At 36.4% G+C, this 25,366-nt stretch overlaps 1 protein-coding gene across 6 annotated transcripts in view; it reads left to right on the top strand.

Annotated features, from left to right (window-relative positions):
* Positions 1-126: 126 nt before the first annotated feature.
* The window catches only part of CPEB3 (cytoplasmic polyadenylation element binding protein 3), a 98,913-nt gene continuing 73,673 nt past the window's right edge, over positions 127-25,366 (top strand). For 2 of the 6 annotated variants that reach the window (XM_009277775.2, XM_009277776.2), the window contains exons 1-2: positions 5,182-5,384; positions 7,847-8,766. In XM_009277775.2, the coding sequence (XP_009276050.2) occupies positions 5,207-5,384; positions 7,847-8,766 (1,098 nt within the window). In that variant the 5' untranslated portion in view covers positions 5,182-5,206. Of the gene's footprint in view, positions 204-5,181; positions 5,385-7,448; positions 7,620-7,846; positions 8,767-25,366 lie in introns of those variants that run through there. The other 4 variants (XM_009277777.1, XM_009277779.2, XM_009277778.1 and 1 more) reach the window with 4 other exon arrangements.

Genomic DNA, 25,366 nt, shown 5'->3' on the forward strand with positions numbered 1-25,366 from the left:
TGTCGGCTCCGGCCCCCTGCTCGGCCGGCCGGCCTCAGCGGGACCTGCCCTTGGGGCAGAGAGGCCTGAGGGAAGAGGGGACCTTGCCAGGTGCCTGCCCCGGCTAGGCTGCCGAGGAGGGCGGTGGCTGGCACGGCGGAAGGGAAATTAATCCGTTTCTGTGGGCTTGTTGGCAATGACAAGGACAAGCACCCGGCGCCCTTGTAAGTGGCCCTTCGTGCTCGATGGAGGCCTGGTGGCCACTAGCTTCGGCGCGCAAGTGGGGTGAGGCGTGGGACGGCTGGTGGTAATGACAACGCTCTCATTTCAGTCTGTAGGTGTGCTTCCTAATGGGAAAAAATCCTTCTAAAGTGCTTTTAAAATTTGTTATATGTTCTGAAGTCAATACACAGCATCGCAGTCTGTGAAACTGGAAATTCAGAAGCTGAAAAGCATTTATAGAACAAAGAGGTGGATAGCACCTGGAAAGAAGTTGCCTTCCCATTTATCTCCACCATGGGTGTCTGTCTCCCACTCTTCTCAGTATAAGTCTATGCGTATTTGCGTGCATGTAAAGGTTCTGCATAATGTCATGTTCCCCAAGCAAAGGGCGAGATCCTGCTTTTCAGAGGCAGTTGTGACTTTCCAGATTCTTGGGAAGGTTGGTCAGTAAAGATCAACTTTGAATTTTCCTTTTCAGGTTATATATAAATATATATGTATGTATATTTTTAATAAATAGCTCTTGTAATAAGTTTTGTTACATGTAGCTTGTCCCTGATACCTTGTGTAAATTACAACTTTGTTATACTGGAGTTGCTGTACAAGGTAGTAATTTACATGGCCAACCCCACAATTGTACAGCTGCATCAACCTACATCTGTTCTTGGTTGAGAGAAGTAGCATTTACATGGTGGATATACATGACTATAGAGATCAGGTAGAATAGGAAAGAGACTTTAGTGCATATACTGGATTTTTTGACTGTGCTGCCTTAGCTAGGGAAAAACCAGTATGGTTTTTAGAGTCTTTGTTGAGAGAAAAGTGTTGTAAAAATGTGTGTAAAATATCTGGACTTGGACTTGTAAACTGTGTTATAGGTATAGAGTAGGGAGGGTGTTGTTTATTTTCTAATTGCTACAAATATCATAAACAGGAATGCTAAAGTAGTTACAGTGATGTAAATGTTCTTTACAGGAAGTATATATAGAAGCAGATAGGAAGAAGGCATCATGCTGACGTCCTGTCCCAGAAAATTTATTTTGTACCTATTCTTGGGACAGTAAAATTCAGTTTTGCTTGTACTGCTGAGAAGTCTTGGATGTACAGTGGCCCGAGTAAACCATATGGTCATGACTTCCTGGAAGAGAACCTAATACACACTGTCCCAATTACAGCTGTTCGTGAAATGTAAGAGCAATATTAGATATCAGAGTTTCTGGTTCCTAATCTTCGTCTGGAGTAAGTGCATTGTCTATTGGCCAGAGCGATGATCAGCTAGACTAGCCAAAAGCTTAGGTTTTATATATTTATATTTATTCTCAAATGTTACAAATGGAAATAGGGAAGCTGGTTTTATTCCTAGGATTATGTGATTTGTGCAATTTCTGTATTTTTGCTTTGGAGTGGGAGGGATATGCTAGTTGCCTGCCATTTAGGATAAAGCTATGAGGTCATGATGAGTAATAAAGGCTGTGAACAATACTTACCTGAAGAAATGTAACCGGAACCCAGGATCGCTTGGCTACCATTTGAGGCTGAAGAACAGTCTGTGACAAAGGTGGCTGCTTTGCTCTACCACTGGCACAGGGAAGGATGACAAGACTGGACAAAACTTGAATATCAGGTCAAATAGTGAACGCTTGGTAGGTTTGGACATCTTTTTTTTTCTTCTTCTTTTTTTTCCAAACATGAAATATAAAAACATAATAGGATACATAAAAACATGATAGTACAAGGGGGAATGGCTTTAAACTAAAGGGGGGTAGATTTAGACTAGATATAAGGAAGAAATTTTTTACGCTGAGAGTGGTGAAACACTGGAACAGGTTACCCAGAGAGGTGGTGGATGCCCCATCCCTGGAAACATTCACGGTCAGGTTGGACGGGGCTCTGAGCAACCTGATCTAGTTGAAGATGTCCCTGCTCATTGCAGGGGGGGTTGGACTAGTCGACCTTTGAAGATCCCTTCCAACCCAAACTGTTCTATGATTCTATAATGGCAGACCTCTTAACATCCCATAAATAGCTTAAAGATCCTGAAATTTAAAAACTGATTTGTGCCTTTTTATTGTTGAGGAGTTTGTTGGACAGCTTGGGGTATGTGTTCTCCATTTGTCTGCTCTTCTCAGAATCAAAGTGTGATCCTAAAATACATATATAACCAACTGTTTCTAAATTTGAGAAAAAACTCCTTATTCCCTGACAGAGCAAGAGTTGTCATTCCATCTTCATCTCTTCCCCTTAACAAGACCGGATATGCAGCTGCTCTATTCAAATGCTTGCTTTATTCTCCCCAACAATCTCTTCCTTTAATTCACTCTCATCCCCTTTTTTTCTTCATTTTCTTTCCACTTTTTATTCTTTATGCTTCCTTCTTTGCATTGGCAATTTCCACTATGAATCTCAGGTTGCTTCTTGCAGTTTTTTCATTTTTTAAACCATTGCTTCCCATAGCATCCCTTAATAGAGTTATCTTTGTTCCTTCCTTCTGTCTCCATGATGTTCATTGCACTGTCTCACTCTGTCCTCTCTTACCTTCACCTGGTAGTAGCTGCATTTGAGCCCAGAAAGAACTCTCCCCAAAACAGACTCACTTTCGTCAATGCAAAGTGAGGGAAAACGATTGCTACTAATTGAGATTCGACTGAGTTCAGCCTCACTGATACTAACTGGAGATGGCAGCCATTTTGAATTAAATAAAACTGCACATTTGAAGGCAAGTACAGAACTTAATGAAAATCACCAAAACCAATATAGGTTATTTAGGGCTTCAATTTGAGCCCTAAATTTGGCTATCAGATTTATGTCAAAAGATCAACTTTTAAAACACTAAATTGATAACAAATTTATACAGATTTAAGCTTAATAAAGAAGTTGACAAGCAATTACTGTAAGAATAATATGGAGGTATATTAAATATTTATCTGACCATTTCAGCAAGGCCTGAAAAAGAGGCCGAATAATGAAGGAGTAGTATCTTAATACATTTCTTTTGATTTGACAACATTAAGACTGTTGGAATTATTCACTGTTTTCAACAAAACTAAGTAACCTGGCAATATGAAAGTATTCTATTTTGGCAAAGCTACATTTTAACTGCTATGATAGTAATATGTAAAATTAAATTACAAGATCAGTTAGGCCTTTTTAATGTACTTGATTCCATATTTAAAGAGACAAGGAGCCCTCAAGCTAAAATGAAACAAATCTGAACTGAGAAAAATGTTTCTACAATAAAACTCATTTTTTTCAGTAGCATAATGCTTCATTTTAACCTTCAAGCTAGTTGGAATATTCACTTTCTGGCAAAAAGATTAGGTTTGTTAGTCATAGTAGGGTTAAATTGCTTCATAATGAATTTCATAAAATAAAAATACACTCAATACAATGTTAATTGAATTAGCTAGGCTTATTTGGGCCTTTCTTACATTTGTTTCTTTGGAACTGGCCCAGGTCAAGTAATTCAGATACCAGATTGAACTAAGCTCTTGTGTTCTGATACAGCTGTTGTTATTATCTTTTAACTTCCAGTTACGAAAGAGTTGGCTGGTAGAAACAAACAATGTTTTTCTTCTAATGGCTAGTTGATCAAAAACTGTCTTTACATCCTGATTTTCTTTGGTTCTGGAGTGCTTCTCCATTTGTGAATATCGTAATGAGCACTCTCCTTATGTTAATAATTGATCTACAAAGTGAAGCTGTCTTCTGGGAAGGACTGACAGCAAGGGCGCGGCCCCTTACATATGAATCCTCAAATCATCTGAAAAGCAATAACCCAGAAGTAAATAGGGACATAAAGGAGGGGTATAGAACGCCTAGAGCCAGCCCTGTGCTAGCTGGGATATTTCCACAAATGAGGTATTTTCAACTGCTGTAAGAAAGCAGTTTTCCTGCCCTTAATGATTCAGAGTAGCACAAACAGGTTAGAGCAAGTGCTGAGAAACTCATTACAGCATTGATTTAAGGCAGGCAGACCATACAGTCCAACATAAACAGACTGTAGAAAGCAGAGACATAAGTGTTTTAACAACCCATTTTCAGCTGCCCTAATTTATCTTTCTCAGCTTTAGTCATCTCTTTTTCACCCATAAAGCTATGCACATTTCATCCTTTGAAAAATCAACCACTTCTGGTTTCAACTATGTAATTTCCATACAAGCATTAGTATTTGGTCCTGAATAATTAGTATTATGAATAATTACCCAGAATAAATATCCAGAATAATTCATGGACCAATACAAGACAGAACACAAGTGCCAGTAAATGAAATTCTGAAAACTTCACCCAAACTACATTAATCATCAAAATATTAATATCTTATGAGAGGAACTCCTGTCAGGCTGCGTATTGATGTGGAGGTTGGAGATATGTGGCTTGTGGGGAGTGGGAGGGGGGGAGGTGAAATGTGGAACCATAGTGTACAGAGTAGCTGGAATGTTAAATAGTAAAATTTGCACCTTCCTTTTTTTCTGAGTAGCTTATTTTTTGGCGGAATTTTCAGTGCAGTAACAGTAAATCAGTAATGAAAAAGTGGTAACTTGGAAATTGGAAACTATTCAAATAGTACAACTTTTTGCTTACGTGCTGATTTTGATTTTCGTACTCGACCTATTTGAGTTTCAGAATGTTTTTTGAAATTATGATGGGTGATTATTTAATATTTTCTTCAGCTAAGCAACATGACACAATCTCCTTTGTAATAGCTGTATATTTTATAGCTGGTATGAGCTTATACTAGAAGCCTGGAGTTTGGAAGGAAGTTTGGAAATACTAGAACTATTTCTTTGTCTAGCGATTGTTCTGAATAGGTAGATATTTGATCTGGGCTTATAAATTAAACTGTTAAAAGGTCTTATTTAATTACTCACTTTCAGCCCAATCTGACAGATATTTATTTTCTCAGAGCTGGTGATTCAGATTGCAGCAATTTTCCCTGGAAAGAGGGAGTGTGCACGCATTTTTTTTCCTTTCGAGCCCTCTTCCTTTCAGGATAGGCAGCAGTGAAATGCCATCTATAGGTAAGACTTCAAACCCCATGATTCCTTGGGAGAGCATGCGCTTAAAGCTTCCAGTTGTCAAAGTGCTCTTGCCAGAGTGGTCGACTATTTGTCATATACCAAACCTGAAAGAAGAAAATAAATATACTGTCATTTTGTTGATCTTTAAATACAGAAAATCCAAAGGTAACTGTTCCTTAAAAATTTCTGTGTTGAGTGCGTGGGTTATTGCATGCAAACGGAGCTGGTATTGCTATGGGGATATAGATTTCCTGTACTGGATTGTAAATTTGTACAAATACTTACACCAGCAAATAATCAAGAGGTACTGTGTATTAGTCCAACATTAGACATTGGCTGGCCTGTCTTTCAAAGTCAATTATTATGCAGTGTTTTTCCATTCAGACTGGCTTCATTCATTAAAGGTAGGTCTTGACCTTGACAAGAGGGTTGAATTGTGCAGTGATTTTTACCTTTAAGAAGCAGCATGAAAATGAATGTGGATTACAGTCCTTAGGATAAAGTTCAAAAACAACTAGCTAAGTCAAGGTACATATTTGAAGCAACTGCTGTGCTTGCCACTATAGATAACCTGATGACTAACTGATTTAAATATACTTTATTGACAACACAATTTTAACATTTCATTTGTACTGAACTAGGGGAGGGATAAATATAATCTTCTTCTCTTTCTGATGTAGAATCATCAGTGATTTTATGTAGCCTTAGGAGTAATAGTGATTTTGATAGAAATGAAGCTAATGGAAAGCTACACAGAGCTTGGTATATTATGGCTTACTGCGGTATTGCTTTAAACTGCCTCGCAAGGTTTTCCAGCAGCAGCAGAGCTGCCTGTTACAGATGCAATAGTTTACTCCATTCTTCTTAGGAACTTGCCTTAATGTTGTCTCACTATACAGTCTGTTCATGAACCCTTGCTGTTCGGTTTACATATTGAACAGGTAAATAATAGGGAGCATGAGCAGTAACTTAATAGATAGCAGAAACCTGTCCTGACATTCATTTTAACTAAAAAGTGTGTGTATGGCTCAGAAGAGATTTAAAAGAAAGAAAGAGAGAAACAAAAAATGCTGAAGATGCACATGGACCATCTGAAAACTGTTGATGTCAGAAAGGAGAGGGTCATCGATTTCACTCTTTGCCACCTTTCTTAAACAGTTAATGGATTTGGCTTAACTTTACTTTGTTACATTAAAAGAACAATCCTAAAAAAATGCAATCTTAGGAATGTACATGTCATATGATTAACTCAACAGAAATGCAATTAGGTATTCAGCGGTGACCATCTTTAACATAGTTACTCAATTAAAGTGATTTTTGGCTCATTTAAAATACTTTCGAGATTTAGAACAATCTCATCAATTGACTGAAAGTCTGCAAAATGAGGAGGTTCCTGTTCTAGTTTCATTGATGTCTGTATATGCATTAGTACTACTGTGTTTCAAAATAATAATCAAATTATATGATCTGTCCTATTTCATATGAAGGAACATTTCTTGCAGATATAAGACTCAACCATTCTACATACATTTACTTTTTAAAGTTTAAACTTATGGATTGATTTAGCAAATAATTTGCATCACTAGTCTTTGTCTTGTGCATATAAAGATGGATTTTAAAATGTGGCATGTCCATATTTTAGATATTTCAATTTGCCCCATTTTTATTTTTCATTGTGAAAGCATCAGAAACATCATAGTCTAATAATACCTCCCAGATCCACTCATTTTGACCTTATTTTTTTCTGATGAACAAATTACTGATAATTTCATACATAGAGAAATACAGCGAGTAGAAATACCTTTAAGCAAAGGACTGCTTTGATGTAAAAGTGTTTTACACGGAAAGATCGTAAGGTCACTGAAGGCAAATACAACACCCGTCGGTGGCTTTGTACACGGAGTGTCTTCACACCCCCCCTCCCGTCATTGCGATCGCTTCTCATGCCTTAAGCAAGCGGCGAGCCGTGCGGCAGAAAAAGGCCAGAAAACGATCGTGCAGCTAAGAACCGCTCCCGTGTCAGTGCGAGATTTCGTGTGTGCTTTCTCTCTGATAAATGTAAATAATTGAAAGCTTGTTTGTTAATTAAGGAAAATCGGTACCCGGCTCCTTTAAAGGTCCCCTAATAGAAAAGGGGGTGGAGAAGAGTGAAGACTGGTGTCTTTTTAACCTTGCTGAAGGACGCAGCAGTATTTATTGACGTATGCAAATAACTAGGGGGAGGAGGTGGAGGAGGAGGAGGGTGCTTGGAAAAACAGGAACCAGAATCAGTTTCTCATTGCAGGGTGAGAGCTCTGAGTTCCGGTGTAAGAGAAAAGAGACGTGGCGAAATTGCTGTATATCTCTGCCCTATAAGCATATCTCTCATTTAGACTGAAGGGAAACAAGGCATCAAAAAGGGTGAAGCATCTTAAGAAATATTTTAAAGGCAATCTAGCACGATCAAAGGTTACATATTCCTAAATGGGGGAGGGGGAAGATTACGGGTTTGCCTTGCAACTTGCTGTAGCATAGCACTAGCAATAGGGTGAGATTTTTGGCCGGCAAATGATTAAAACAGCCTGGTTTGTGGTATGAATGACAATGTTAATAATCTGTCTTTGTGGTTTTTTCCCCTACTGTTTCAGCTGCGCAAACCATGCAGGATGATTTACTGATGGACAAAAGCAAAGCCCAGCCCCAGCAGCAGCGGCAGCAGCAGCAGCAGCAAGATCCAAACTCAGCAGAAGCCCCCTCTACACCCATCTCGTCGGAGACACCCAAACCAGAAGACAACAGTTCAGTGACTAGTATCGGCACATCGGCTCCTTCCCAAAATAGCAAGGAGAAGATGCAGATGGAGTCTCCCATTTTGCCTGGCTTGAGCTTTCACCAGCCTCAACAAGAACCTGCAGCCGGCACCTCCTTGTCTCCCTCCTTCGGCAGCACCTGGTCTACAGGGACCACAAACACGGTGGATGATAGCTTTTTCCAAGGGATTACTCCAGTCAATGGGACAATGCTTTTCCAGAATTTTCCGCACCATGTCAACCCTGTATTTGGTGGCACTTTCTCGCCTCAAATTGGCCTAGCTCAGACTCAACACCACCAACATCAGCAGCAGCAGCAGCAAGCTCAGCAGCAGCAGCAGCAGCAGCAGCAGCGGAGGTCACCTGTAAGCCCTAATCAGGCACCTTTCGCCCAGAGAAATGCTGCTTACAGCCATCAGCCCATCATGACCAGCAAACCGTCTTCCTCCTCTGCCTCCTCTTCTTCCTCCTCCAGCTGGAATAACCATCAAAACGCAGCTTGGAGTACACCTTCCAACCCTTGGGGTGGGCTGCAGGCTGGTAGGGACCCTCGAAGGGCAGTTGGAGTGGGGGTCGGCGTGGGAGTGGGGGTCGGCGTACCCTCCCCCCTCAATCCCATTTCACCCCTTAAAAAACCGTTCTCCAGCAATGTCATTGCCCCTCCGAAGTTCCCACGGGCTGCACCCTTAACCCCCAAATCCTGGATGGAAGACAACGCGTTCAGGACGGACAATGGCAACAATCTGTTGCCTTTTCAGGTAAATGACTGTATGCACCTTCTACGTGGTGACAGCTATTACAAAGTTGTATTTTTTTCAGGGGGGTGTTTCACGTTACTGTTCTATCTGAGAGGCATCTCCATAACTCATATTTGCATTGAATAGTCACCTTATATGAAAGAAGTGGGGTTGATCCTAGGGAGTGCATACACAAAGATTCCAAATTCTGGTTTAAGGTTTGCAGTCTTATTTTTCTTGAAACTTATTCTTAAATGTGACAGGGCTTTTTGTGGTTTTTTTTTGTTTTTTTTTTTTAGCATCCGAAAGGTAGTAGCCTTCCTTCATGAAAAACAGGTTTGGCAGACTATGTGCTCTTGCTGCTGTGTGTTATAATTTTTTTTCATATTCTCCCATATGTGAGAAACAGGAGACGTTAAAATTGCTGGCTTCAGTTTTCTAACTGGCATGTTAATTTTAACCAAAGATGCTTCTTGACCTGATATCTGGTTAATTATTTTATCACCATTGAAATAACTAATTGTCCTTATGTTGTGGTGGGATTTAACAGGGAGTCTGTTTGCATAAGGTATATATATGAAAAGCTGTATACGCCTGATATGTACACCCTGCTGTTATATTCACAGTGGACGTTTTGAATACATCTAGAAGCAGCGTGGGTGTGTATGGAAAGAGTGGCGTATCTGTCCTTTCCAGTAAGGAAATGCCTAATACAATTGACATGATTTAGAAATGGCAGGGAAGTATTGTATAAAATAAACCATTTTATGCTGTTCAAAATATTTGCAGGGAAAAGAGACAATAGGACACGACCTTCAGAGCCATATTGCAATGGAGTCTATTTACTAGCTACATAGCTCTGAAATATTTAAAGCTGCAGTGCCCTTCACTGTTTTTTTTTTTTTTTTTATCTATGACGACAAAGCAGATCAATTGCAGCTGAAACTGGGCCACATAGAAGATTTGCAATTTTAATGCAGAATGAAACCTGTCATGGTGTGAAATCCATTTTAAGTTGAAAAAAGCAGAGCATGCACTTGTGGTTATATCTATACAAGGTGAAGTGAATCTCAAATTTCTTCCAGGTTAGCTTTTTTAGTCTCAGACAAATTGAAAATTTCTGTTTTGAAATACAGTGAAATCATTCATGTATGCTTTCTCTTTAGGTAATCGCTTTCTCAACAAAGTACGAACTCTCAAACATTTTTAACTTACCAGTATGGTAAGAATAGCATCTAGATTGACACTTAGTATTAGAGACAAAGTAAAAAAAACACCAACCAACCAACCCCCCCATTACTTTAAGAGATTGTTGAAGTAAAATATATGCATTCCTAAGCACTTTCCAGTATCATTCAAAGAGGGCACCTTATAGTCAGCCCTGAAATTTCATTTTGCTGCTTCATTCTGTTTAAAGGGAGAGTTGCTAATTTTTTATTGGCTACCCTAAATGAAGGCGGAGTGGCTTCTGGTGAACTGCTGGTCAATGTCTCTGTAGCACTGAAGTCGGGAGAAAGATTATACTTTAGACACAATATGCCTGGTGAAACTACTATGTTGCACGAGCACAGCAACACAAAAGCTAATGAATATAGCTCCCAGTAATTTTTTAGGAGTAGGAAATGTGTTTCAATTTACAATTATTCTTTTATTTAAATTGTCTACATGTAAGACATTACAAATTCAGGTAAATTTGAATTAGTAGGGAAAACAATTGTAAATGGTCTTATTTCTGTAGTTTGGTCAGTGAGATACATCTTCAATGAATACACAACTTTATTATTGTGACTGTAAATTGTCACAAATTAAACTAGCAGGTATTTAGTCATCACTAGGAAAAAAAGTAGATAAATATTTTTAAAGAAAAGTTCCCTTGATTTTAAAATTAAGGTTTTGAAAAGCTAAGGTATTAGCCAATATGTAAATTTGGAAACTTGTTTTCTTCTCTGTGAATTTAACCTGGTATTTTCCTGTTCAACTGAAAGCAAATACTTAGACTACTCTCAGCACCAGCTGGAATAACAGTCTGATTTCAGAGACTCAGAAAACTTGTATTTTTTTTCCTATTAGGCTCTTTTTAACACAAGCTGATGAATTTGGCGTACAAGATTGTAATCTGGGTTAATGTTGCTCCTATACTTAACAAATTGCCAAAGAAGACTTGAAACCATACTAACGCTAGGAGTTTAGTTACATTGATAAAAATGAAATTCAAATTCATATGAGAGTTTAATATTTGCTGCCTGGGTTCTGGTTGTCTTTTTTTCTTCTTTTCTTTTTTTTTGCCCCCCCCCCCAGAAATTGGGCAATTTCCCCCCCCCCCCCCCCCCCCCTCAGAAATTGGGCAATATGTTGACACAGTACGTTCTGCTTGTCAGCACAATCAAGTAATTATTGCAGGTTTATCCATGTACATCTGCCACCCTTCATAACTGAGCGTTTTTGATCTGCTTCAGAAATACCTTTCAGTAAACTTGCTAGCAACAGGTTAATGCACATTAGCAAGTTCTTTGTGCTAACCCGTTCTTTTCTCTTATGTTGAGACTATAAGACTCTCTAAAATTTGTGGTTTATATTTAATTAATTCCTTAATAAGATATGAAGCTCAAGATGTTCTAAGTAAAAAGAAAAATATTAGTATGTTTACTGGTTGAATTAACATCAATGATACCTATTTTTTAGTTCAGGTCTTTGCAGTGATCAAAAATTTTAAGCAGAAAACTTCTATAATCAAGATTTGTGTTTTGAGTCTGTAATATTTGAATACAGCTGATACTCAGCTACTGATATATCTAGTTCTAGGAAAAAAAGTTGAATTTGAAAATGTTTCTCTTAAGAACATGTGTATATAAAGCAACATGCTAGATGTCTTCATCCCTGAATTTGAGTAATACATTAGTGCACCTTGTATGTCAAAACCAATCGGCATCTGTCCCAAGGAGTTGTGCTGCGGAACATATCTGAACGTTTACAATATCAATTGGTAGGAATTCTGTTGGCATCTGCCTTGTGATTGGTGTTGAGAGGCAACTAAAAATGCTTTGAAGGAGACTGTTTTCATATACTTACTGAGGAAAATTGATTGCACTGTAAAAAAAAAATTCGAAGATACAAAGCTGATCGTAGAAAGGGAAAAGAAAAGAAGCAGTCAGTCTGGAATGAAATGTAACGTAGCAAATAAGAGCTGGAGATAAGATCGCAGGAATAGATGTGGAACAAGGCCAGACATGAAATGTAGAAATGTGGCCAGCTTGTTCTTCTGACTATTCTTCGGCTTCTGGGTGGTTCAGGTGAAGGTCCTCTATTGTGATTGTCATGTGACAAGCAATAGTGTTGTGCCATTATGCTAGGTGATCCCCATTTCTGGCATTTGAGGCTGACATTAAGTGATTGTCCCTGGGACCTGGGCAATGGTTCAGTTCCTTTTTACAGCAGAGTGGTGGGGCTTGAAGAGAGTTATTGTCATCTCGTGTTTCTGAGCTGCTCCCAGAATTCTCTTCTTCACTTCTCTCAGGTAAATAGCGTATTTCTTTTGGCCATATGAAGATACTGGGACACAGCTTGTGGGGTTAGGAGGATTGATAGTGCCTGAAATAGACCCTTGGAAGCATGGATAAGAAATTCTCTTTACGGTGGAGAAGATAGAGAAGGAATTAAATGTTTGGAGACCAGTGTGCTAATTAAGGAAATCTGCCCCGTGGATGATTAATAACAACAACACTATAACAATTTCCCAGAAATTGTTCAAGTTTTGCTGCTTTCTGAGTAATGTTCTTTAGAAACAATTAAAAAAGCACAATTGCAAGTTTTAGATTTAAAAAATGCATAGAAATTTGATGCTCTGAAGATTCTGGCATACATCAAGTCATTCTTGGCAGCTTTACTGATAAATATTTCTCTAGCAGAAATAAATAAGATGGTATTTATTGTGGATAAAGATAGTTTTAACATGCTATCTTTTGCAGGGAGGCTGAGGTTTTAAGGGGGGGGTTGGTGGTTTTTTTTTTTCCTTCATTGATTTCAATAGGAATTAGTCTGGACCCAGATAACATTATAAGCTAAATTTAGAAATTATATATAACTTCAATATTTCATACTTAAACAAAAAGCAAATCCAAACATGCAGCAAGTTTGTGTATAAATATAAGTATATATACATAAATATATGTTGGTATGAATATATATTTATGCATTTAGATATAGATACACTAATTAGTAATACATTAGCAGGCACAAGTACTTTGTCATGTGTTGTACTAAACACCCTGTAGTTGTTTGTTGAGTGAAATGAAGGGCAAGGGAATGGCCACTGTATGATGTTTATAATTCCAGTGTGACTTTTGGTAGATGATTAATAGGCAGCTCCTTAAGAAGCTGCTTCCTTTAAACATTTAAAGTTCTTCAGGCCTGTGATATTAGCCCATACTTAGCTTTCTCCATGCTAATACAGATTGATATTCAAAATAAATTATGTGCATACACACACTTACATACAAATATACACGCATATGCAGTAAACTAATGCAGAGTATTTTTTGTCTGCAAGTCCTAGGGAAAAAAATGTTAACTACACTATTAACTTCAGTTTTATAATGTTTGTGCTAACTTCTTCGCAGGCAATGAATTGGCTGTAGCTTGTTTGTCATAGTTCTGTTTCTTAGCACTACAGTAACCTGAAATGCATGTTAGCATATATATGTATGTGTGTGTGTATTAAAAATGATGACTGAATTAAAATGAGTTCAAGTATTGGAACATTCATGAGTGTAACAAATACAGTTTTATATTTATGAGTAAAGGTGTTTTACAAGCTAATACACTATCGTGACTGTCATTTTAAAGTCTTTGTTTAAATCTAGATTTTTTTTTTTTTCCAACCAGAAATAGTTGTATGCAATAAGTCTATTTAAAGATTAATTTTTAAAAGACTGTATTTCTTTATTCTACATTTGACATTCTGGGCTCTGGCTTCTTGACAGTTTAGTAGGTAACCATACTTAGTAGCATTACTGGTGTCTTAACGTGTAGTCTAATCTATAATTTTTCTTACATGATGACAAAGAAAAGGACCTAGTTGTTGTGGAAGTAACTTAGTCCACTTTTTTTTTCTCCTCCTTTTTTACATGCTTCTGTTGTTACTATTAACTAGCACAATAAGTAGGCTGATTCTGAATATTAAAATGTGAGAACACATGCAATGGTATCTCAGTAGTCTTCCAGTGTAACAGATACAAGCAATACATGACATTCTAGCCTTAGTAGTTGTGAAGTATTTTACAATTTTTGTTAGATTTTAAATTTGATTGAGTTCTAAATGTCTGCTTTTTCAAATTAATTAAAATACAGTAACAGTACAAAAGAAAAAGCACATGACTGTTTCATATTTAAAGTATGATGATTTGAGCACTAATTACTTATTGATTATTGTCTTGATTTTAAGTAACCAACGGAAGCATAGATAAGCCCTCAAAGTTAGTGAAGGTAGAGCAACGGTGCGAGTTCAGTATGCAGTTGATATTCTGAGCAACTCCGCATATAGGCAGGACTTCCTTAAAAACATTAAAGGTATTAATATAGAACAATGAATCAGTAATTTTGTCTTAAAGATTTGATAAAGGAATTATCTGTCTTTCCTTTGGGAGGTAAGGTAGAAGGGAAGGTGAAGGGCATGGCAATTTTGCTATTTCCCTTCTTGGATCATCTTCCCCAGTTTTCATTTTTTTGCTTAGAGGCTGCCCTTGTGAATTGAATGTAAGAGGAATAGAGACCTGGAAAAGTAATGTTTTCCTGTTCCAGGTGATTTTCAATAAGAAAATTAGAGTTTGCTGAGTGGATGATGAACATTTCCATTTCTTAGAAGTTGGTGAAATAGCTCCCCTTTCATTAAGGTCACTCGTGAGTGATTCCTGGCTGAAGCATACCAAAGGGAAGCTAAAAGATAGCGCTGCTTAGTTTGAAGTTATATAGTGATCTTAAACTGTATACATCTGAATTTTGCTTGGACTGGGTGGACTACTGTGCTTTCAAAAACTTTTAAATTAGGCTGAAGAGAAAAACATCATACCAAAACTATACAGTGATGACCTTTGAGAGAGACTCTAAGGCTCTCTGGCCTTTGTTTGTTTTTCTTTTCCCTACTGATCACTTGAGATAGTGTCACAAGTTTGAAAATACTACTCATAAATAAAAGATGCTTGTCCTAGAAATTAAATCAAAACATTACTCCAAATTGTGGCATAAACTCCCACAGGAAATAAAGGCCTTTACAAACTTCACTGTTTTTCCTAAAATAAGCATGCTGCTTTGCTTTTGCTTTTATCATAGTAACATGTAATATGTTATTTAAGGAAAAGGATCAGTTCAAGACCTTTAGCACAATGGCAGTTAGCAGACTTTAGATAGAAAAAGCATCTCTTTTCTCTTTCTTTTCCCTATTTCCCCCACTCTGTCTTCTCAACTCCCAGAAATCAGTATTGAAAGCTTTTCATGTATAATTGTTTGTTGCAATTAACTGCTGAAAATGGAGCACCATATTCTTTAGGCATGAAAGAGGATTGTTTGCTCGTATTCCATGTCTTCAGAAAAATCATGGTTTTATTGTCAGAAGATATCAAAAGCTAGGTAAAGAAATTCCATATGATCTTCAAGTGGGAGGAACAATAGAAGTAGGTGGAAGTTATTGCTTTCTCTCAGGGGTAATCAGACTGTTGTGCCCTTCTAGCCTATTGCAAGCCCAGTTAAGTACATAGTTTCGCAAGATGCTGCCTGAAGTAGTTCTTACCATTTCTCATCTCAACTTGCTTGTTTGGTATGGTGGGGTGGAAATAAAATTTCAGAAAGGGCAGGAAACAGAGTTTTCTAATTCCTATTTACTCAGCATAAGGTCAGCTAAATTTCCCTTTGGATTCTTTCTGGTGCTATGTGGGCTAATAACTTCCCTTTTATAGGGAAACTTCCTAAATGTCCATATGGGTTTAGAGATTTTTTTTTCCCACCCTCTAGCCAGCAACTAGAGTAAGTGGAACATGTAGTATGAGAGAAATAAACCATGCATATTTCAAAGCTTTAGGCAAATTTTCCATTCCTAGTAATAGTAGCATTCTGTGTATAAATATACACAAAATATATATGTATGTACATCTATAATCTATATCTGTGTATGTATAAGCAGTTCATTTTCTCCAAAAAACAGTTGTTACTAATTTCCAGTAACACCTGCTTTAGAACTACATTGACAAAATAAGTTTTGCTGTTATTGAGATAATTTGCCTCTTTTTCATACTTAAACTAAACCTATTTTTTCAGCGACTGTGCGAGTTGAAATGTAATAGTTTTCCATTCTCATTTTCTAACAAGTATGTCAGAGAATGTTTAGACTTTTCAGGTTTTAGGCTATTGTGACATTTTATACATTCTGTAACTCAATTTAGGGTACCATTACCATGTTTTGTTTCATTATTTCTTCTTTATTAAATTTTTCCCTGTTTCATTTAGTAGAAATTTATGAGAAGTGCAAAAGCATTGCTTTTAAGCAATTATTAGAATATTGTACATACCGATAATAAGGAGGTGTCTCAGTATCAGGTTTTAGGCTATTGTGACATTTTATACATTCTGTAACTCAATTTAGGGTACCATTACCATGTTTTGTTTCATTATTTCTTCTTTATTAAATTTTTCCCTGTTTCATTTAGTAGAAATTTATGAGAAGTGCAAAAGCATTGCTTTTAAGCAATTATTAGAATATTGTACATACCGATAATAAGGAGGTGTCTCAGTAGCTAGATGAATGTACTGGTTTTGTATACACAAATTAAGATCTATTTCTATAATCTTTTAATTATTACTTATAAATTTTAGAATTTAAAAAATGCAAGTTGTGAAATGTCGCAGAAACTTTATTTGTGTATCGTCAGACTTGGTCAACATTTTCATTTTCATAAGTTTCAATTATATGATTCTGTCTTTTCCTACAAGTTCCCAGTAGCATTGTGTAATGTAGCTTTGTCTTTTTATTGCATGCTTTTCAAACTCATCCCAGAGATAAAATTGTCAATTTTTCTAAGATCTTATAGAAGAGAAGCACTGTGCTGATCAGCATAGATATTGATCTGCTTTGTCACAACACCATTAGGAGAAGGGGTGGTGTCATCTCCATTCTACAGATGTAAATAAGAGGCACAGAGTTTGGGGAAATCATTTTCTTCTCAATATTCAATCTTAGAAGACTAAAAAGTTGATTCTTTTTCTGAAATACTTAGCATGTATAGCTCTTTGAAAACAGAACATCTATTGACTGTCCCTAAGTTTGCTGTTTGTGTGAATCTCAAATTAGGCACCAAAAAGTGAAGAAAACAAATTGTTACTTGTGAAAAGCTTTAGTTTAAGTTACATACCAGTTATTCAGGAATTAAGAACTTTTCATCAGGGAAGAGAAAAGAAGAAGAATATTTAATTTCCTTAATTGAGACCCACTTTTCTTTTCCTTCAACTGTCTATGTCATTCTCTGTACATCTTCCAAATTCTGCAAGAAACAACATAAAACTTCTATAAACAAACAACCTCTTAATTATTCAAAAACATCACTGATGGGCACTGGATGAGATAGAGTTTTGTCAGAAAAATGGTTTTGAAACTTAGCTATGGTTTATTAATGCAAAATGGTAGAATTTAAATTGCACAGGCAGTCTACCTCCTGTACTTCCTAACTTTTTTTTGTGTATGGCTTTGCAAAATTTGCAAGAATTGCAGATTTCTTTTAAATTCCTAGAGCTTAAGTAAAATACTTAAGCAAAACAGATTCTGTAACATGTTAGGATGATGACCTTCACACGATTCATCAGCCAAGTTGGAGTCTTTTGATCAACTCTACAGGTTGTTCTTGGTTTAACAAAGTTAATGAAAGTAATGTGTACAGAGCTTATACTGTCAATGGGTTTCAGTTTTGGGTGAAGTGTGATTTTGTGGGCATGGCCCCGTTTTTTTTGTTTCATCCAGCCTTGAACTGTTCAACTCCACTCCTTTCAAACTTCCCTTCTTCGACTTCTTTCTGTTCCTGCTTTTTGATGCCCTTTTTAACGGAGGCTTCTCATTTGAGTTGGCCTTCCCTATTCCGCTATGTCAAAGCTTCAAGGTACAGGGGAAGGCCCAATAAACCCTTGTAATCATAAGCTGAATTGTGCTCTCTTACTCTGAGGGAATTACTCCTGTGCAAACTGAATAGCATGAGGGGGTTTAAGTAGGTTTAAACAAATTCAGGGAAAATGGAGTTTTCAGAAATACTAGCTAGATGTTCTAAATCTTAGAAATTCAGAAATCTTAACCAAGTGATAACTTAGTCTGAACATGCTGAACTGATTTTCTTTCCCCGTCCCCGCACCCAGCTTCCAGAATGTGTGACTTGGGATGGATTTTCACACAGACTGACAGAAAACCGCTTCTGACATAAAATGAGAAAAGCATTGTGTCTTTAACATGGACATTTTTTATAGATATAATTTTCTTTTGTGTCATAATTGTAAGTGGATGTTCCGGTGAAATTCATCTTTCCTACATGGAAGAATTATTGCGAGAGGTGCTCATCTTAAAAAGTTTCACCCTAAAAAGTTATTTTTGGCAACACTGTAAGCAACTTAAAGCTGACCTTTTATGAGAAATGTCAGGCAACTAGTGATGCTATCCATAATGTGTTATGTTTCTGAATTAATCTCTTCTATATATAAGAATGGCTCTTCAAAACAAAGAAAATCACCCACTGAAGCTTTCTTGGTTTTGCTCTCAGTGGTAAAGGCTTTTTTTTTGAGTAAGATTTATTTCCTAAAGGAAGTCTTTGGAATTATAGTTTCTTATGAAAGTTGCTAAAAATAAAACATAACAAACATTTTATTTTAAAACACTTGAATGGTAAAATATTCTTTTGGATTCAAGTGTTTTAAAATAAAATGAAAATTCATAATTCCTCCTTGGAAGCTGCTGCTTCATTCTGCTTGAAGCAATGGAAATGTTTTAGGCTTTTACTGCTGCTGTTTGTTAGTTATCAGCAAGGGGGAAAAAAAAAAAGAAAAGGAAGGAGTTGCCATATTGTCTTGAATGATTATGTAATTTCTACCTGATAAGAATTAAAAAGGCTAACCCAGTGATTTTGACTTGATTTTGAAGGATGAAGTTTAAATCATCACTATACTATCAATACTACTACATTATCACTACTGCCTAGTTTATTTACACTGTATGAGTAGATGGACTAAATTTAAGAACAGGAACTAGAACCACCAAACTAATTATATTTTTCTTCATTTTTTTGTTATTTTTCAAATTTTTTTTTTACCAGTTATTTCTGTAATTTTAAAAGTTTTTAGTGGTTGTGCTTAGTCTTTTACATGGTCATAATGAAAAAAAGCAATGTTTATGTATTTATGTCTGTATTCTAAATCCTCACTACAGTGGTGTGTGTGTGTTGAAGTGTGAATTTTAGGGTTTTCACTTTTTACGAAGTCTTTCTTAACATCCTAAAAGGTCTCCTGGATGTTTCTTCAATCTTAAACTTACTATGCTTATCTCTTCTGCTAACCTCAGATTTCTTCTGCCTCTAGCCTTATTTAAAAAAACAAATAAATAAAAAATTAAGACCAAGTTGACAGTTTTTTGTTTCCAGATTTTACTTTGCTGGTAAAATCAGTAACCATCATGATTTACTAAAACTTTCTCACTGGCATCTGACTGTGAAATGCCATTTAATTTTAGTTACATGTCATACAATGTATGTAACGAACAGTTCTTACCCTGAAAGCATTTTAAACAAAAAAAGGCATGAAATGGGTGAATAGTTTTAGAGCTTGTGCCAAGTATCGTTGGACCATCTTCTTAGCTCAGCTATGCTGAGTGTTATCCTTTATACATACATTTTTACTTTCACCCGGGATGGTGTTCTTTTATGGAATTTTAGATTTATTTTTTATGCCCTGTTTGTACAATTGCTTTTTCTGATGATATTTAAAATAGTATTTTTTTAAAATAATTATGTTTCATTTGGCTTACAAAGTTGCTTTATTAAATTAGAGTATCTAAGAACAATGCATTGCAAGATGCTCTATTAAATGTTAGATCATCTCAGTTTTTCAAGCCTGCCTTCCACTGACATGACCATGACCATCCAGTCATTCTTTTTCTCCTTTCTATTTCTGACTTTCAAATTTTTCTATTTCTTTCCTATTAATCTAAAAAAAATTTTAAAAAATCAATCTTTCCAGAACATACAATTAAATTTTAAAAAGGCAGTGTTAAGTTGAAAAAATTTTACTGGAAAATTTAACCCTTATTTATAAGAAAGTACTTGTGCTTTAGTTCAAATAATGCATTTTTCGCATGTTCAGTAATATTTTTTTCTAAATCTCTCATGCAGGTATGACAAGCTCTTCTTGAATTGCTCTGAGCAGTTCTTGTTTGTATATTACTGGTGGCGCATTGATTGAGGTCCAAGAGAGCTTGTATCTGCTTAGTTTATCAGGGAGACACCTAGAATGGAAAAGACAGAAATCTAAACTTCTCTGTAAAGTTTATCATGTGTTAAGCAGCTGGAAATAAGGTAGAGAAGTAGCAGCATGTGATAGACAATCATGAAATGTTATGACCTTACAGCAGTCAACAGATCATACTTCAGAAACCTTAAATCTAATATATTAAACTCTCATGTTCCCTGTGGTCTCACAAGGAAGTGTTTTCCAGACTACTGCTCAGTGCTTTTTTTCGGCAGATCCTTTAATGCAGTATTTTACTTTGTGAAGGAGACTTGTTAATTCATTAATGCTTTTAACATGTAGGTAGCTAGTGTTACTACCATTTACTACATGACCTTTACAGTAACTGTACGTTTGTAAAGGTTTAATAAATTATTAATGTACTAACTGATTGTTACGATCCAACACATTATCAGATAGCTTGTAACCAAATCTAATACCATCTATTGATGTGCTTAGTAACCATTAAGATGTATAATAACCAAGTCTGCCAAATGTTTATAACATACTTTGTGGTTTTGAAATTTTCTTTAAACTACTTGTAAAGGTACCTTTTAGTTTTAAATTACGATTACCATAACAGTCTGACCTAATATTTCATCTCATTAAATAATTCTCTTACTCATGTATTCTTTCTAGGATCATATTGTTTATTCCTGTGTCATTAAAAAAAAAAAAAGAAAATTTGAAAACAGTGAAACCTCTCACAGTAACAGAAAGGGCTTAAAACTCACAAAGCCCTAAGCAGCAGCTAACTGTTCAGTAGGAAGACTAAGGCGGAACAAGAGGGTGGAGGAAACAGAAGTCAGGGATAAGAAAAAGTAGGATATAATACAAAATGAAAGTGAAATTGTGGTGTTTTCATATGTGGTAATCCAAGATGGCAATATACCTGTTCACTGCCTGTGGCTGAGAATTTCTGCAAATAAAATCTTGCAAACTTTAGGCTGGGTTTGACATTTCAGCTTGGTGGCTCCTGCTACTTTTGGCTGCTAATAAATGAAGCTGTACCTGTGACTTCTGAGTAATAAAATCAACCATAATTGTCAGCAGAGTTTACAAGTAATGTTTTGATGCAAGCTTCTGCAGGCAGTCTTACCTCCCTTGTCTAAACAGGAACACACTATTCTGACATGATTTCTCAAAGTAGAAATAGTAGATTACTTATATAAAAAATTTTTCTTGTCAGGCAAGAGAGAAGTAACTGACATCGTGTGCGCCATTTAAAACTACTGGAAAATGGATTGTAGTAGATTTTACAGTTTGTTTGGAAGGCTTCACTTTCGAGAGAAACTGGAAAGTTTTCTTGCTATTTCGCTTACATAGTAGCCTTGTTTGAATATAAACTTGAACTGCTCAATGTTTCAAAATGCAGCTCAGTCCTTGGCTCTGTTGGGCGTGTAGAGGAAGGAGAATAATTTAAAAGAAGAAATACAATGAAAATAGCTTTTTTTAAAAATGAATACAGATATGGATAGATGCAAAAGGCAACCCTACTAGAATTTTTCATACATTCATACACTGTAATTTTGTTTACCTTTTCACACTTAACATTTTACTCATGGTTTATAATTGTCCAGAAATTAACTAATAAACTCTTGTCTGTCTTCTGTCTGTGTCCTTTTGGTTGATGAGGTGCCAGTTTATAGTGAAAATTGAGTCCTTGAGGTCATGACCTTGTAGTTAGTGCTATTAAATATCATCCTGCTTTGCTGCAGTTCTTCAAATTAATTCAATGCTTTCTGTATGATGAGCTGATCTCTGTATTGATGATATCTTATGAATATTATTAGCGTGTTCCTACTTTAATAACCAACATTATTGATAAAATTGGTCTCAAGATTTGTCTTTAAGAAACTCCATTAGTTACTTTTCTTTAGCAGATTTCTCTGTTTAGCACTATCACTTCTTTCCCTTTTTGTCATTTTCTTTCTTACCTCAGTTGCACTAATTACCATTTTTCCCCCCATTTATGTAGTTACTTTGCTTCTAGCACCATATGAAATGCTATGTTGAAGTCCTTGTTAGATCAGCCATATCATATTCTTTCAAGAACCAGAAATCATACTTTCCAGGATATTGCATCATTAACATATGATGCTACGTTATCTCTGCTTGTTATTTCTTAAAGAGAAGACATCCTTGAATTTCAGTCATAAAAGCTAGAAACAGTGTTTGTCATCTATAGTTTCATATCCTGCTTCAGTTACTGCAGTTCTTTCATTTTTATTTTGCTGGTCAGACATACACAGTACTGACATTCTTACTTGGACTAGCTTTAGTTGTTCCACTAACTGTGCCTTGTCAACTCTGGCTCCTTTTGATGACAGTGTTCACATGCACCTGATGTCTATTATTGAATTGGATAGATAATATTGCTTTGTCTCTTACTGTTTACCTGATGTTTACCCTTGTTTACCTGATTTTCCCCTCTGTATGTGAAGACCGATTATGGAGGCTACATTATTTTCTCCTGACTTCTTCTGATACATTTTTAAGTCTTTTATCAGTCTTGCTAGACTTTTTCCTAGACGTTTGTTGTCCAAGGTATTCATGCTGAACTTGTTACGGTTTCCCTGAATGCACTTAAGTGGCTGAACATCCTGGTTCTTTCCTTATAGCAACATTTCTTAAGGTGCCTGTCAATCTTTATTACCTTGTACAAAAAAGGAAAATTCTGTTGCAAATCAGGTAGGCTTTTATCCCAAGACATTTTCCCTGTCTGGAACAAACTTTACTAAATTTGCCAAGTGCTAAATCAGTTTAGCTCTTATAATGTAAAAGGAAACCGTTTTTCTTGCTCCTGTGAGTATCCTTTCCAATTTCTGTGAAGAGTTAACATAAAGAAGATTTCCTTTTGGTTAATTGTCTGTTCATACATGTACTTCTATATCTTGTATGTGATTTCTGAATTATTTTAATTCATTAAATCCAAATGTGCAGCAGTAATTTGAATGCGTAACCCCTAACTGATAACACAAAAATGCTTATGGCTTCTTCTCTTCTAAGAAGAAGAAGAATATCTTCTGGTTGTTTTTCAGGGTTTTAACATAAGTATTCAGGCACCTTGTACATGAGACAGTTGTTCTTTTCCTCATATCCTGTATGCCTTTAAGCCCCTTAGGTAATAAAAGATGCAAGTATGCATAGTGTGATTCAGTTACTATTTTAATATATTTATTATATGAAATAATATTTAATATATTAATTTTGAATTTGTTATTAAACTGAATTTTTTTAATACATGGGATGATTCACTACTTGCAACCAGAAAAATTCCTTCTTTGTTTACAAAATTTGATCTGAAATGGAATTGCTTGCATATAATGGATTTGAAGAGTTTGCTTCTAATTAAAACATACTTTTGGGCTGGGATTTTTTTTTTCCTCCCCTTCCGCCCTTCCTTCCTCTAAGTGGAGCTTGATGCTATGAGTGGTCTTTGGATGGCTACTTTCTGTTGTTTCCCACCTGTTCAGTTGCATATATGCAGCCTGTGGTAACTTTGAAGCTGATCAAATAGTTAATAGCAAATATTCTTAAATTGAAATTTCTAACATAATGACACTTTTGGAAAAGGATTGCCTCGTATCCCAGTGCCTATACAGGAGTCCTCAACTCATGTTTAGAAGTAGGTGCACAGCTTGAGAGAGCCTGTAGTCCTCTTTCCCTTACGAGAAGGTGACTATGACAGCTTGGGATTCTATGATAGATTATGTCATCGATAAAGTCGCAGGATGGAGAACATTTGCTGCCTAACTATTCTCAATTCCCATTAGGAAGAAGGTGGCAGAGTCGATTTTTGTGTGTACCTCTTTAAAGCAGGTTTTAAATACTTGTGCCACAATTTGTCATGCATATTAATCATGCTGTAATAATATAAAGTTAGGACTTGGACAAATTACGTGAGTAATGTTAGTAATTAAAAGTATATGGCAGCTAATAGGTTAAATCCTGCTGGATGCAAAGTGACATCACACTGGAAAGGTCACCTCTGTCTTCTCTGGGAGCTGTTTTTCATTGAGAGTGTTTGTGGCCTGGTTTAGGCCTGTGAGTAAATATTGGTAAATGACACACACACACCCCCCCACACCCACACCCCCAGCCCTGCTGAATTCGGGGGTCCCCCACCACTGGCCTCCAGCCCGGGACTGCATTTCCCCATCCCAACCTCCGTCCCAGCCCCACTATATTTAACATTTTCGTGGTTTCCTTTTGGAAATAAAGGGCTATATTGGCATTGAAATGGCAAAATTACTGTCTTCTCTAAGGGTAGTTCTCAAAACCAACAGGTGAAGGTCTTGTCCTGTATGAACAGATGAAATGTCTTACCCCTTTTTTGTTGAAATATCTATCTGGAGTTCTGGGACCTACAAGTTTTTTTGCTCAGGAGGCACTATTTCCTGAGCACAACAGAAATGGAACAGGAGCCTGACTTGAAATATGCCAGTTAGATATTATTTTAGTCACATTGTTCTTAAAAGCACAATGAGTTTGGGTGAGAGACAATATTTTGTTTGTCACAAGGCTTAAACATTTCAGTGACACTTTTTATTTTTTAACCTTACCAAGATATCCCACATCACTGATGATCAGTAACCGTACACAAACCACTGTTTCTGTTTAAGAGAAATCCTTGAGATTCATTTACTGTGGTGGCCACAGTAAATGAAGCTACTGGGCAATGGTGCTCAGACATCTGTTTGACAGTTATTACTTGTATTCTTTTCTATCTCCCATTTTGTCTCACTATCCTATAATATCATGAGACAGACTGTTCCTATTGTAAATCTTTCTGAGACAATAGCTTCTTTATACAGTATGTCTCTACTGTCTTTTACATTATGTGGTCCAGACTGTGAAGTGTGATCATTCAGATCCTTTCATGCTGTAGCATCCCCAAAACTCCCTTCTCCTCTGTTTGCAGTCTTTGCATCTTTGTAGTGCTTTCATCTTGTGATTTGAGGTTTGCATTTAACTCGTGCAAAGGTGTTCTTAGGTCAATGTTAGTTTTTCCTTGCTATGGAACACAGGCATCATTCTACTGAACAGCGTGGTAGAAGCCCAAAGGTAACTTACCAGCATTGAACTCTTGCACAGCAGGCCA

Source organism: Aptenodytes forsteri, unplaced genomic scaffold (genome assembly GCF_000699145.1).
Source record: "Aptenodytes forsteri isolate BGI_AS27 unplaced genomic scaffold, ASM69914v1 Scaffold15, whole genome shotgun sequence".
Taxonomy (NCBI): domain Eukaryota; kingdom Metazoa; phylum Chordata; class Aves; order Sphenisciformes; family Spheniscidae; genus Aptenodytes; species Aptenodytes forsteri.